Raw genomic sequence first — 16302 nt, forward strand, 5'->3', positions numbered from 1 at the left:
AAAAATTTAAAAAAACAACCCCTATTAAAAAATAGGGGATGAAGGTAGAACGGTGAAAATTTAGTGTTGTTTGTATTTTTTAATGCCAAATAAAAAAAATATTTTTTTTCACAAAATAAAAAAATGGGGGTGGACTACCCTTATCACTTAAGGGTATAAAAAATATATAACTACCTATTCTCAGACCTACTGAATATACATATAAAATTTCATCAAAATCGGTTAAGCCGTTCCGGAGGAGTACGGTAACCAAAACTGTAACACGGGAATTATATAATGAAAACTGCGGAGTGCGGAGAGCGGAGGGCGGAGAGCGGAGAGCGGAGAGCGGAAAGACTGATTATAGCAATAGATGAAATTTAAAACTATAATTTAAAACTATTCAAGAAAGTACACACAAAACAAGGCAACGCCGCGCGTCTATTCGTTCAATTCCGAGCAAAATAGCGAGGCCCCACGAAGTTGGGGCCTCGCTCGCCAAAGCGAGGCCCCATCGACAGGTCAGATTTTGATGCGAGACGAGACTTCTAGGGTATTAAGATATTCTTTGGTAATACTCACGTGTTTATTTATATATACTTTTTTCAGATTTGACACAAACAAGTTCGGGTTGGATGCATTTATCCAGTATTCATTCAAGTTGCATTTATTATCGGATACATGCCTGGTTACAAGGTCGCGGGTTTGTTTTGTTTATAAGAATAATTGTTTTTCTAACCTCAAAAAATAAATAATTTTATTGCAGTGATCTCAAATCTCAAAGATTTAGTCGAGTATTCGTACGATCCGTACTTAAAACGTTAAAACATTAATTGTAGAATATATTAATATCAAATTTACATCAACAACTTCAAGATTGACGACGTACCTAAAATGTACCATCACCGTTTATAGTTTTAAAAAAAGCGATATTAAACAAAAGCGAGGCGGCCGGCAATGGTAATCGGTATCGGTATTTCCATTTTGTTTATGTTATATTAAATACTTAACGGATAAACAAGTCTGTCGACTTTTTACTCGTTTGCATAGTGTGAAAATCACTTATCAATTCACGCCTCTGATTCACGCTTTCTTCTCAAAAAAAGTAACGATCGTGATATGTGATTTTTAAATATCAGTGAAAAAATCACAGTTCGTGAAATATCGCTCATCTCTAGTTAGATTGATCATTTGCATTGTTAGAATACGATTTAACTGTGTTTTAACTAGTTTTCTTTAAAATTTATAGTTATTTTATTGAACTATTAGCAATGTAACAATGAGTGTGATTAAAAAAAACCCTGGTAATGGTGTGGATCCGGTGGCTGACCTTGAAACGAGTTTTTGCTGCATATAGTCACAGACACTACGCATGCGCACATCTTCGATGTTGCCAGATTGTGAGTTATTTTGGAATTATTTTCAGTAGAAAACAAATATGTGCTTTTCAGTGTTTTTTTGTCAATATATACCGTATGATCAAAAAAACGGCGTCCAGTTGTCTGGGAAATGACGATTGAGGACATTTTCATAAAATGACAGCGATCTTCATTTCATAGTCATTGCTGACGCTATTTTTTTTCAATCATAGTACGCGGTATATTATTTTAATATATCGCACAACAAGTGAACGCTTATTATGTATTTTCAGTCAATAAAATTATATAGAAATAAAACTCTAGATTCCTATCTAGATTATTATGCTACGTTTAAAAAGTGCTTTATTAAAAATTCGAGATATTAAAAGGGATGTGTCCACATTTTTCTTTTTTTTAATTTTTAAATGCTGTAGCTCCATGTCATGTTCATAATAGATTTTTTAACATTCCATCAAAACTACGGAGGCCTTAAAGGCCTTTTTAGCCTCCGTAATTAAAATTGTAGAATCAGCTTCAGCAACATTAACAGTTACCTTGTTTAATTCTGCTTATACATATATTGCATTAATTTTCTGCTACATTAAGATTTCTCTATTCTTACACCTAATTTATGTGATTTTCTTAGCATATATGATTTATAAACCATATTTTTCCTAATGGAAGGATGAATAGGATATGCAAAATTAAGATATTTTAACATTTATTTTCCAGACCAAGCATAATATAGTATTAAGATGAAGATATAACAAATATTATAAGAAAGATCTTAATATAAATCACAAACTAAGTCTTAATTTAGTCTTGTATTTCTATTATTATTATTATTCTTATAAAACTAATAAGATCAAAACTCAACCTTCACCATATTGTCAAGATTTGGCATTATAGGAAACAAGAAATTACAGTAAATTAAGAAAAGAATAACAAAGTACACGATATTAAATACTGTAATGTATTTTACGATACAAACCATCTCCCTTCTAAAGAGAAAAAGATAAAACGTAAAGCTTATTTTAGTCTTATCAACACACTCTTCGATAAAATCCACTAACTTGATATCTATGCTTGATATTTTTAAGAAATTATGATACAAACATTAATTATAATCAAAGTATATTATATTAGTAACATTATTATTAATAGGTAAAATGTTACCTCTATCTCCGATTGACGTTTATTGTTCTATAATAAGACCCGTCATGGTAGTACTTCAAAACATCAATACATGCATATAATCAAAAATATTGTTGCCTGTAAATAACTAGAAATTATATAACTTGAAAGAAATAAAATAATTCTAATAAGTTTAAAACCATTAAGAAAAAATCCGTAAATGATAAATTTTAATTCTAATGTAAACATATAAATCAATGTTATTATTAATACAATTTTATATATTATAATACTTTCGTTTCACAATCTTCATTATCCTTCTTACCTTAATTTTGGATATCAAGATAAATCTGAAATTATAGAATTTGTATTATTATTGATTAACACGCCAAAAAAAAATTTTAACTGCAAATAATTCGAAAATAAACTGCAATTTGGCAACATCGACGATGTGCGCTTGCGTAGTATCGATGATCAAAAGCAGCAAATATGGGCTTCAAGGTCAGCCACCGGATCCACACCTTTACCAAAACCCCATGGTACAAAGAATACAAGGTATGATCGATAGCGGCTCCAATTTCGTTCAGTTCGCGCATACCACCTGTGACGTCACTAGGAAAATAATGAATAAATAAAAAATAAAGAAAGTTGACAGGAGATCTGCATTTTTTGGGGTTATGGTTAAGAATTGTTTATTTTTAAGGCTTTTAGTTCGTTTAATTTAATACTAAAACCAGCAGTTCCAAAAATATATTTAAAAATAATAATTATCTATTAACATGGATTTGGACGATAGGTAAGAATACTAAATTTATTTCTATATTCGGTCTAAAATTGTTTATTAGGTTTTTAGTTTGCGATGTTTATGGTAAATAATTTTCATTTTCATTGCCTCTGAATTCACATGAGGACAGAGTTGAGGATATCTATGGAAAAGTAACCACAAGAGGAATTGTTACATCATTTAAAAAATGTTGGGAAGTTTATTGTTTCCCATCGAAAAGTAGAAAATGCCAATGCAGATGAACATATTGTAATTGTGATAGAAGTAATTCTAAGGGTGAAGTTTATTATAATTAGTGGAAGTAATACCAAGGGTGAAGTTTATTATAATTAGTGACCTGTGCTTCTTTTTATATGTAGATGTTTCTGGTTTTGAGAATAAATCGGTTGAACGACACCTAAAATTTAAAGGAAGTATTTGCATACCCAGAATATGCCCATCAAGGATTATATAGCTCAAATTTCCTTTAATGGTAGGCAATTATTCAATGCAAATTAACTTTTTTAAGTGACTGAAATATTAAATAGTTTACAATATGGTATATCACTAAAAATATATTACTTTTAGGTACAATTAGGGTCTCGATACATTTCAAAAAGTAGAATATTATTTTATATTAAATGAGGTATTGTACTAACAATCAATTTATATTAATAACGGAGATTAAAAAAATAACAGAATAAATAGTTCTTTTTTTATACTACAAAATAAACTATAGAATACAACAGTATTTAAAAATAAATAAAAGTTATGTCCCGGCCGAGATTCGAACTCCGGTCTCTCGTTTCCAGCCCGACTCCATACGCACTGCTCCACAGTAACTTGCTTAGCGATAATTCAATGACGGTATATAAACAAAAAAACAGGTTTATAACAATATCTTGACGATTTGAACTGGCGCGCGAGGCGTGCTGACCAATAGCGCCTGTTATCACCTGTGACGTAACAACCAACCTGCGCAATATCATACCTTGTATTCTTTGTACCATGCCAAAACCCTATATAATAGATCTTGCTTCGTACCTGGCTGTATAAGTGGGACTTTCAGTGGAAAAAAGGCAAATAAAGAAGGGGGTGAAAGAAACCCAAGTCTTTTCAAAGGTCCTAATGTAAGTGGTATAACTATTTATTTAAAAAATATGGATAGATGGTTAAGAAAACATTTAAATTATATACTTTTCAGTGTACAGATTAATTTTAATATTACAAATTAATAGAGAATATAGCCTAAAAATCAACATCTGCGTAACATAACCTAGGACCTTGTTATAAAATAAAAATAATTTCTGTATTCGGTAAGGCTAAATTGTTTATTAGATTTTTAGTCTGCGATGTTTATGGTAAATAATTTTCATGTTCATTGCCTCTGAATTCACATGAGACAGAGATGAGGATATCTATGGAAAAGTAAACCAGAGAATTGTTACATCATTAAAATAAGTTGGAAATTTATTGTTTCCCATCGAACAGTAGAAAATGCCAATGCAGATGAATGTATTGTAACTAGATAGAAGTAATTCCAAGGGTGAAGTTTATTATAATTAGTGGAAGTAATTCCAAGGGTGAAGTTTATTATAATTAGCAGTGACCTGTGCTTTATATGTAGATGTTTCAGGATTTTGAGAATAAATCGGCTGAACAAACCCAAAATTCTAGAGGAAGATGCGCATCAAGGATTATAGCTCAATTTTTTAATGGTAGGCAATTATTCAATGCAAATTAACTTTTAAGTGACTGAAATATTAAATAGTTTACAATATGGTATATCACTAAAAATATATTTTACTTTTGAAAATAATTAGGGGCCCGATATATTGCAGTAGAATATTATTTATATTAAATGAGGTATTGTACCAACAATCAATTTATATTAATACCGAGATTAAAAATTACAGAATAAATAGTTCTTTTTTATACTACAAAAATAAAACTATAGAATACAACAGTATTTAAAAAATAAATAAAAGTTATTTCCCGGCCGAGATTCGAACTCCGGTCTCTCGCTTCCAGCCCGACTCCCTTATGCACTGCTCCACAGCAACTTGCTTGAAGGATAATTCACGACGGTATATAAAACAAAAAACAGGTTTATAATATCTTGATGACGGAACTGCGCGAGGCGTTGACCAATAGCGCCTGTTATCACTCCAGACGTAATCAACCAACCTGCGCAATATCATACCTTGTACTTTGTACCATGCCAAAACCTCTATAATAGATCTTGCTTCGTACCTGGCTGTATAAGTGGGACTTTCAGTGGAAAAAAAAGGCAATAAAGAAGGGGTGAAAGAAACCCAAGTCTTTCTTTTCAAGGTCCTAATGTAAGTGGTATAACTATTTATTTAAAAATATGGATAGATGTTAAGGAAAACATTCAAATTATATACTATCAGTGTACAGATTAATTTTAAATTCAAATTAATAGAGAAGACATAGCCTAAAAATCAACATCTGCGTAACATAACCTAGGAGACTATAAAATAAAAATAATTTACCTACTAGCTGGTGGCTAAAATTACCTGTTGATATGTATTAATCACCATTTGAACAGTGCTATTGAAGTGAATTTACGCTAAAGCAATATAGTATTTAACAGGTCAATTGACTTACCTGAGATGCTTCATTTAAATTGAAAAAATGTAGAGTGGTTGAAGGACTTTGATTGTGTATATAAACCATTTAGAATAGTTTTTATGAATAAGCTTCTTTAAATTAATATGTAGGTATATTGTAGCCAGGTATTTATTTAGAATGCATTTTTTTAAATTATAATTCTTTGTGTTCTTGATATAACATGTTCCTGTTATATTTTTTTGGTATAGGTGCTAAATTGTATATTAAATTTATATACTGTATATTTTATTTATTAAATTTAGTGGAATTAGTCAGTTAATAAAAACAAAAGATTACAACTTTTACAAGTATTAATATTGCTAAATAAATAAATATATTATGATGAAATAAGTCAGTGTATATACATATTTACAACTCTTTTAAAATAAATTGAGTTCATTATTTATTCATTAATATTTTATTTACAAAAATTTACCTTTACAATTATTAGGTGACGTTAAATATAATAGGTACATCTTGAATTTAATTGTCTACGAAACAGTGACAATTTGCAAAACTTTGCTAATGACATTAAAACTTAAGAAAAAACGCTATTGGACACAGGCATGGTACAAAGAATACAAGGTATGATATTGCGCAGGTTGGTCGCTACGTCACAGGTGATAACAGGCGCTATTGGTCAGCACGCTCCGCGCGCCAGTTCAAATCGTCAAGATATTGTTATAAACCTGTTTTTTTGTTTATATACCGTCATTGAATTATCGCTAAGGAAGTTACTGTGGAGCAGTGCGTAAGGAGTCGGGCTAGGAAGCGAGAGACCGGAGTTTGAATCTCGGCCGGGACCAAAGACATTATAAAGATAGACCGGAACATCTCATTCATAAATACTCGTTGGTAGTGTATCAAACATTCCAATGTGTCAAACAAAGACAGAAGAGACAGAGAAGTTCACTCATCTCGGCAACCGAGCCGGCAACTAGGGCGCATTTGGATTGTTCTAATGGCCAGTGGCGTATCGTTTTTTGGAACGAATTTAATTAGTAAAGTAAAAGTAAAGTAATTAGTAAAATGTTTACTCCATATTAATATACTACATTAACACTTTTTCGTTAGATGAGTTTTGTTATAAGGTCTAATATAATAATATAATTAATATCCCACATATACTTATGTTGAAACGTTAGTAGGTAGAATAAAATCGCTCCAACGTCGATATTCAATTTAAACTTTCAGTTACTTCTATATAAACTTTCAGTTACTTTTGAATATTTACAGGGGTGATTCCAGGTCAAAACAGTTCTATATTAGGTTTGTGGATGGTGACTTTCTTTCAATTTTTTTTGTAATATGGAGGCAATGGTAAAGCACATTTTAGACATTTTGTAATCATAGGTGGCCGGAACATATTTTCAAACTAAAGTTGTAGATTTGCCATTACATTTCCATTCCAGAAATACCTAGGTTGCCACTCAACCTTTTTTGGAAGACAGTCCTTTTTGGAATAACTTGTCCTTTGACTTATTTGACTTAAAAGCCTGCTTTATTACGCTTTTCCTGGGAAGAAGAGAACTAGAACTCCTGTTTAATCTTTGAGAAAATTACCTACAGCAAACAGAAATATTCTTTTCGTCCAAATTTAATTAGAGGTGTTATAAAACTTATAACAATTTTTTCTTGTTTAGAATAGGCAACATTATTTAGAACTTCCTGTTTAATCTCAAATGTAGTTTAGGTTTAGTTTCACTTTTTTTATCTTTAAAAAGAACTTTTCAAAATTAGTAATTAGTAAACCATCAGTTAGTTGCACCGATAGCTTCCTGTGAAGTACGTAATAAGTTGTTTAATCTTTGTATTATTAATAACTTCCTATAACAAACTCAATATTTATTTTAATGAGAAAATTGTGTTTTTTTGAAAATATAAGACAAGATTTGACTGGTCTTCTTCTCGTATACATGGCTCGACATGAGGCAATTACCTTTTAGTCTCTCAATAGAGGGCATTTATCACAAAGTATTAAATCTGTGTGCTACAGTATGGGATTTCTGTCGTATAATGAATACATGCTTCTATTTACAAATCCATTACTATGTAGCTTAATCAGAGACAATCAAATTTTAGTTAAACGTCCCAATCTTCACATGAACTGTATTAAGTATATGTATTGCGGTTTGAATCAATTCTGTATGTTGACAAAATATTTTGAAAATGTGCGTTACATAATGACCCCGATCTTATGTGAAGATTGAAATAAAATCACAAACCAAAAACGTAATAGGTAAAAAGCTTTTTTGAGGCCTGTTACTTCATATAGTATGTATAAAACTAGTAGCCTAAGAATTATTTACAGTTCGTCCCATTCTAAAAAGGTAAACACCCGTACAAATAACTCTAGAAAAGGTATTTGTATTGTACGGTGGTAAAAAACTTGTCTAAACAAGACCGAAGGCGCAGATATAAGATATAATGCCAATAAATAAAAAAGGATGGTACACCTTGTTTTTATTTGTTGAGCAAACTTTAGAATATCGTATATAATGACCAAAATATGACGCAATTTAAAAAAATGTCACTTTCTGGCATATAATAAAGTTTCAAATATATGCAACGTTTATATTCAAATTTGTTATGATCTACAAATAAGTTAGGTAGAATTATACTGAATTATAATTCAATTAATGGCTACTACGTTCTTTGTTTTTTAATAGATCAAAATTCAAATATAATTAGAAATATAATTAGAAATTATTTTAATTGTGAGAGGTCTTTGGGGACGCCTATGTACGATTACGAAACAATACCTACCTGTGAAAAGACAATTACATTTGAGCTTATTTTTCCACACATTTGACACTGTCCTACCATATTAAAAAATTCGCAGATTCAAAAGTATGTTAAACAAATCAAAACTACTGAAAGTTCACTTCGACTGATTCCGACTTCAAACACCGTAAGCTGCAAACGTAGTACGCTGAGACGACCAAGAGAGCCGTCGCGAGGGGTGGTGGGACAGGATTGGCCATTTTCATTCTGAAGACCAGCAGCGACGTTGCCGATAGTTCAGATGCTTCAGCACATTAAACAGTAAACACACGTCCTTTAATAACGCATATATCCTCTGGTTAATAACATATTATTATTACGCATGCTTTAAAATAAATTATTAATTTTATTAAGAAATTGAGATTTGGTTGATATCCGGTGAAGGTTTTAAGTCACCTTTTCTGCAAATCAAACTAAGATAGGCGCAAATTTGAGATGTGGCAATGTCGCCTTCTATCTCAGTTGGTTTTTACAGCACGTAGTCAACCTCCGAATGTTTGATCGGGTTAAAATGCATAATGTGATATCTGTTCTTCCTAAATCTATGGCCGGGACATAACTTTTTATTTATTTTTTTAAATACTGTTGTATTCTATAGTTTATTTTTGTAGTATAAAAAAAAGAACTATTTATTCTGTGATTTTTTAATCTCCGGTATTAATATAAATTAATTGTTAATATTTACTATAAAATAATATTCTACTTTTGAAATGTATCGGGCCTTAATTGTACCTAAAAGTAAAATATATTTTAGTGATATACCATATTGTAAACTATTTAATATTTCAGTCGCTTAAAAAAAAGTTAATTTGCATTGAATAATTGCTCACCATTAAAGGAAATTTGAGCTATATAATCCTGATGGGCATCTTCCTCTAAATTTGGGTTTCATTCAACCGATTTATTCTCAAAACCTGAAACATCTACATATAAAAGAAGCTAATAGGTCACTAATTATAATAAACTTCACCCTTGAATTACTTCCACTAATTATAATAAACTTCACCCTTGGAATTACTTATCACAATTACAATACATTCATCTGCATTGGCATTTTTTTACTGTTCGATGGGAAACAATAAACTTTCCATTTTTAAATGATGTAACAATTCCTCTTGTGGTTATTCATAGATATCTCATCTCTGTCCTCATGTGAATTCAGAGGCAATGAACACAAAATTATTTACCATAAACATCGCAAACTAAAAACCTAATAAACAATTTTATACTGAATATAGAAAGAATTAGCATTTTACCTATTATCGTCCAAATCCATGTTAATAGATAATTATTATTTTTAAATGTATTTTTGGAACTGATGGTTTTAATAATTATTAAATTAAACGAACTAAAAAGTCTTAGAAATAAACAATTCTTAACCATAACCCCAAAAAATACAGATCTCCTGTCAACTTTCTTTATTTTTTATTTATTCACACATTTATTCATTATTTTCCTAGTGACGTCACAGGTGGTATGCGCGAACTGAACGAAATTGGAGCCGCTATCGATCATACCTTATATTCTTTGTACCATGGGACACAGGAAACATTTCAGCTTAATGTACCTCAGAGAATAGGTACATTGGGATAGATAACACTGATCAAAGGGTGCAACAGTAGTGTTCATCTTCACTTTCCATTGAAGTTATTCCTGATAAAATACTTTTAATAATTTTCGTAATTCAGTTTCTGTCAATTGCGGTAAAACCACAACTAGTTTGTTACGAAAGTTTTTAATGTTTATTAAAATGATATCCCACTGAACTGCTTGTAAACATATCAATTTCAAATGTTTTTATGAAAAACTATTAATAAATCACTAACACAATCACACCATAAACTATTTAATTCGCATTTGTCATCAAAAACAATTACTGTTTACAGCTGTTTACATCAAATCAAAGATTGAACTGGTGATATTTGTTGCTGGAAATTCTATCTTTTTTGTACAACAGTTATAGGGAAGATTTATTTTAGCAGCTTATATTTTTCTTCGGTCGTGTATGCACTAAAAAGAACCATATAATGAAACAATTTTATAATAACAACTTAGAAAAAGAATATCTAAAACCGGCATCTGATATAACCTAACTTCTAACTTACTTTTCAAACTCAAATTTAAGGTTGCAACCACGCACATTGTTCAATTAGAAAAAACACGTTTCTAAAAGCTAAATCTGGTAAAAATATGCCCAAATATTAACTGAACTCTATAATTTATAACAAAATAGTAATTCTTGCCATAAGAAGCTGTGTATTTCTCAATCTGTCGGATCACATGCGCCCCTAACGGCGATTTTTGAACTTCATTTAGATCTCAAAAACTGGGCCCATAATTTTTGCGTTCGATTCGCCTCCTCCTTCTAGCCTCCATACAAAAAACATTAATAAGAATAATAACATTTTTAACAACAATACTACAATCTATAGGCGCAAGGGAAATCTGTCATCATCGATTTTTGTGCAACACGGTTCGTGATCGCGGTAAAATGTAAGTTGTTTTGTCTCCCTTTATTTAGATGTCTTTGGTATGGATACATCAATGAGATATACTGTTTTTTTATTTTGTTTATAAATACTATGTCTGGTCGGTTGGCATTAATTGTCTTATCCGTGTGAATGGGGAGATCGTAATAAACTTTATAGGATGCATTTTCAGTTATTGATTGTGGATGGTATTGGTAATACGGGGTCGTGATGGTTTGTATTTTGTGTACATTAATCAGTCCCTTGTAAATTATTTTTGCAACGTTATTGTGTCTGTCTGTATATTCTGTTGCTGCCAGAAGTCTACATCCTGCTGTAATATGCTCGATGATTTCCGGTGCAAGGTGGCATTTTCGGCACGCGTCTGATGTTACTGTTCCGTCTTTTAATATATATTTTCTATAGTTCAGAGTATTTACGACATGATCCTGGATTGCTATCGCAAATCCTTCCGTTTCGGGGTACAGCTGTCCCTTTTTGAGCCACATGTGACTTAACTGTTTGTCTACATGTTGTAGTTCAATTACTGCAATATGTTTTCCATGTAAAGCTTTAGATTTCCATTTGTTAATTAGTTCTGTTTCGAGATTGCTTTGTTGGTCATGGTTTTGTGGAAGTCTTTTTAGATGTAGTGGTGTATAGTTATTATCAGCATATATTATTGCGGTATGTAGCGAACTGTTTGATTTTGTCTAGAAGTATTTAGTAAGACCTTCTATTTGTTTCTCACATAGCTCTCTGATGTTGACAATTCCTCTTCCTCCATTCAATCATGTTATCCTTTCTATGCTGGCGTTTGGATGATTCATACAGTATTTAGTTAGTGATGTTCGAATTAGTCTATTCATAGCCTCTAGTTCTGTTTGGGATCATTTTATTATCCCGAAAGAGTAAATTAGTGTAGGGATTACATATGTGTTGATTGCTCTTGTTAGATTACGCGAGTTTAATTTTGATTTCAATATGTTTGTTAGGCGTTTAGAGAATGAGTTTTTGAGCTCTAATTTTGTGTTTCTTTGTTCAATGTGCGTACTTTGATTGAATCCTAGATATTTATATGTTTCGTTCTCTGACATATTTGTTATGTATTCACCTGTTGTTGTTTGAATAGGATCAATTTCCTTCCATCTACCTCTTTCAATGTACGTTGTTTTACATTTGGTATTTCCAAATTGCATATGGATGTCATCACTAAATGTGCTTATTATATGAATGAGTGACTCTAGTTGTGGTTTGGTTCCAGCGTATATTTTTATGTCATCCATATAGAACAGATGGTTTATGGTATGCAAGGTTCTTTTTTGGCTTCTAATTTGATATCCATGTTTGGTTTGTTTTAGTATGTTGGAAAGTGGATTGAGTGCCAAGCAAAACCACAACGCGCTTAGAGAATCCCCTTGAAAGATTCCTCTCTTTATTGGAATTTCCTGTGCTACAATACTTTTGTCTTCTTGGTTTAGATGTATGACGGTTCTCCAACTCTTCATTATATGTGATAGAAAATTTCGTATTATGGGTGATATATTATAAATCTCTAATGTTTTCTGGAGCCAGCTGTGCGGCACAGAATCGAACGCCTTTTGGTAGTCTATAAAGCATGTATATACATTTCTTTGTTGTTTTTCGGCTTGTTGTAGTACTACTGAATCTATAATTATTTGTTCTTTGCACCCTTTGGCGTTTTTTTCTGCAGCCCTTCTGTTCTTCTGCTATTATATTGTTAATTGATGTGTGTTTGTCTATTATATTTGTTATGATTGATGTTATTATTTTATAAAGAGTTGGGAGGCAGGTGATTGGTCGGTAGTTAGCCGGATTTTCTGTTTCTTCACTTTTTGGTTTTATATATGTTTTTCCGCTTGTAAGAAAGTATGGCAGTGTTTGTGGATTATGGATTACCCGATTAATGCTTTTAATTAGCTGATTATGCACACTTGTCATATTCTTATACCAGAAGTTCTGAATGTGGTCTGCTCCGGGTTTCTTCCAATTATGGGTTTTTCTTATTGCTGTTATGAATTCTTCTTCTGTTATTATTATCTCTTCTTCGGTTTTTATATTTCTATGTGTATCTTTTTCCGTTTCTATCCATTCTGTTTTGTCGTTATGCTGTACAGGGTAAGACCAAATATTTTTCCAGAAGTTTTCAATTTTTTCTTGCGTGGGATATCTAAGCTGGTGCTTAGTAGGGTTATTCTTTTTATTTTCTTCTAGGTTGCTATAGAACTTTTTTTCTTTATTTGCGAATAGATTGTTATCAGTTTTTCTTTTGTTTGCCTTCATGTATCTTTTAAGTCTTGCGGAGTATACTGCCAGCTTCTGTTTCATTATTTCTAAGTTTTCCTTAAGGTTGTTCTCATCGCAGTTGGTTTCTTTTATTAAATTGTGTAGCTTTCCTATAATTTTCTTCGTTCGATTTCCCCTCAAGTATTGTGTTAGTCTACCTATATCTGCTCTATATGAATTTATTTTTTGCTGTATTCTTCGTAGCCAAGGAGGGGATTTCTTTGTTATTTTTTCTCTTACTTCAGTTATCAGTCTTTGTTTATTATTTTCAACAACAGTCACAGCTGCGCAGTATAGAAGCGTATGAATGTCTTGAAGAGTACTGTTTTCGTGGATGTATGTTGAGAGGGACTGGTTTGTTATCTTAATGATGGTCTGTGTTTGCTGTTTAAATATTAGCTTTGATATAGCTGGTCTTTTGGTTGGATCTGTATCGGTCCATTTTATAATATTTGTATGCAACTCTGTATTTAATTGGCTTTCTATGTCCGTTGGAGCATTGTTTTCGCATTTATCTTCTATTTGATGACTTTCAGTGTTCCTAATCTCGTTTGGGTTTTGTGGTTGCAGTTTCGGTGTTCTTGATGTGTCACTGTCTATGCTAGTGTTTTCATTTTCTTGGGAATGTGTTACTTGTAGTTCATTGTTTAATTCATTGGCTACTTGGGATTTTATTTCTTCTATGATGTGGATAGATAGTCTCTTGTTTTTAATTATAACTCTCTTTTGGTCCATAACTCTTTGCTCTGAGACATGAGCATATTCAGGAAATCTCTCAATGAACAGTCTGTGAGTCTCAGTTCGGTGTCCAATTATTTGGGTTTCTAGTTTAGTTGCGGTGTAATAGCAATGCATGATGTGTTTATTCATTTCGGTTGTCCAACAGATGCGTTGCCTTGGGAGGCCTGCTTTGGTGGTTGTCGGCTGATCAGCCGGCAAAGCACGTTCAGCGGTTTGTCCAGGTGGATTAGCGGTGTCGTCATTGATTTGGCCAAGCTGAATGTTCCCACGGCGTCCTTGACCGTTACGCCGTTCGTCCGAGGCTTCTTCCATTGAGTTTGGAACCAATTTTTCACCCTGAGAAGGTGGTTGGCCTTCTCAAGGGGTTGTGTTGTCGTTAGCCGGAAAATAGTCCGTTGCCCGGGATGCACCGCGTGGAGGTGACAAAGTGCACCCCATGTATTTTATTATTATTATGTATTTTATTTTGTAGATTTTCTTGCAGTGGCGAAATACCCATACCTATAGGATTTTTTGGAGACAACTATGATTGTTTGTTTTTGTAGTTCATAGCCCGAGGTTGAATAAGTACCTATTACAGCTGTAGTATAATGAGTAATTGATATATTATGAAAATTAAAAATTCAAACCTAGAAGCAACATTTCTCGAAAACGCCTACAGATGCAGTTTGAAATTTAAAAGCAAAATCCGGCAATACCGCATAGAAGAAGAAATGTATCAACCCTTAGATAAGGAATACCTTGTCAAAATATCAACCCAATTTTTCTTCTCTTTTTAATACATATGATTTTTCATTAAGCTGTCTCCATTACTGTCTTATACGTTAAAATCCAGACCACACTTCTACGGTAACCAAATCTGTATATCAAAAATAAAACCTCAGATGAAACAGAATAAGAATAAAAATTGTATTAATATAATCTTATTTTTGTATGGTTTAGATCAGGGCAGCTCTAAAATACGTCCAAGCCAATCAGTTTCCAGCAATAACAGTCTTCAGAGATAACAGACCACACTACTACAGAAGAGACGAACATTCTGGACTTTGGACGCCCGTCAGATACTAAATAACAATTTGTACAATAATTCCGTTACAAAATTACAAGAATGTCCTATAAGCATAAATAAATATAATAGGTCCAATTAGTAGATAAATATGTTTCACGTACGCAATTAACACTACACAGAGTCCTAATAATTTATTCTTTCTCCGTTAATTTCAACCATAAGTACAGTTGACATAAGGTTAAAATTAAAATTGCATTTTAATTTACCTTCTAGTGTGTAAATTATTAACCAAAGCCCATTTATAATAAAACTTTTAAAATTATATATCAGAAATATATCTGTTTATATCTACATATTACTACCCAAGCAGCATTTGGACGTCGCTCGGGACAACTTTGTGTCACGCGACCAAACATCGGGACGCAACGTCGGCACAACCTCGTGCCAACCCTAGTCTGCACTAGTTTGGAGAATAATTTTTGGGTCGAAACGACGTTGGATACCGACGTTGGCTAGCAGCCTAATTAAGTACAAACTGCAACGTTGTTTAAAATCCTAATTCACAGAAATACAAAACTATAATAATATGGCGTCTAAGTCGCGTTTTATCCTAATTGGGATAATTATAGTAAAAATATTATTTTTATGATTTTAGAGACATATGCCAGATGGCAGTAAAGGAAAACAAAACAAAAGTATTTAAGTGTGGAGGATGTTTGAAGATCATAATTATTGAAACACTTTAACCGACTCTATAACTCGTTACCCAAGGCGAAAAAGTTAAACGCAAACAACTTTATTGATAAATGTATTGTTTCTACTTTGAAAAATACTAATGGGCCTTAAAATTAAAGAAGTTTTAAAAAATTTCTGGAATTTTTTTTTAGTAAAATGAGAATAATTTATTCACAGTCGATAAAATTGTTTCCGCGTGTTGTTTAGGGTCAAATATTTCAAGTTAATGTATTCAAAAATCAGGAATTGCTATTTTAGGAACGAAACATTTTTTTATTCAACAACATGGCGGCTTTCACTTTGTTGTTTTGGAGATTAAGATGGAGTAGTTCGAGTAGTCGCATACTGGACTAATAAAGTCGCAGTTCAGCCTTAACAGGTAGTATACTA

General features: G+C 32.1%; 1 protein-coding gene across 2 annotated transcripts in view; it reads left to right on the forward strand.

Annotated features, from left to right (window-relative positions):
• The window catches only part of LOC115888366 (protein N-terminal asparagine amidohydrolase-like), a 32442-nt gene extending 16932 nt beyond the window's left edge, over positions 1 to 15510 (forward strand). For both annotated transcript variants that reach the window (XM_030908073.1, XM_030908074.1), the window contains exon 7: positions 15111 to 15510. In XM_030908073.1, coding sequence (XP_030763933.1) covers positions 15111 to 15236 — 126 coding nt within the window. In that variant the 3' untranslated portion in view covers positions 15237 to 15510. The remainder of the gene's footprint in view (positions 1 to 15110) is intronic.
• Positions 15511 to 16302: the final 792 nt, after the last annotated feature.

Source organism: Sitophilus oryzae, unplaced genomic scaffold, assembly GCF_002938485.1.
Source record: "Sitophilus oryzae breed Bouriz unplaced genomic scaffold, Soryzae_2.0 scaffold_734_pilon_pilon, whole genome shotgun sequence".
In the NCBI taxonomy this organism is placed as follows: domain Eukaryota; kingdom Metazoa; phylum Arthropoda; class Insecta; order Coleoptera; family Curculionidae; genus Sitophilus; species Sitophilus oryzae.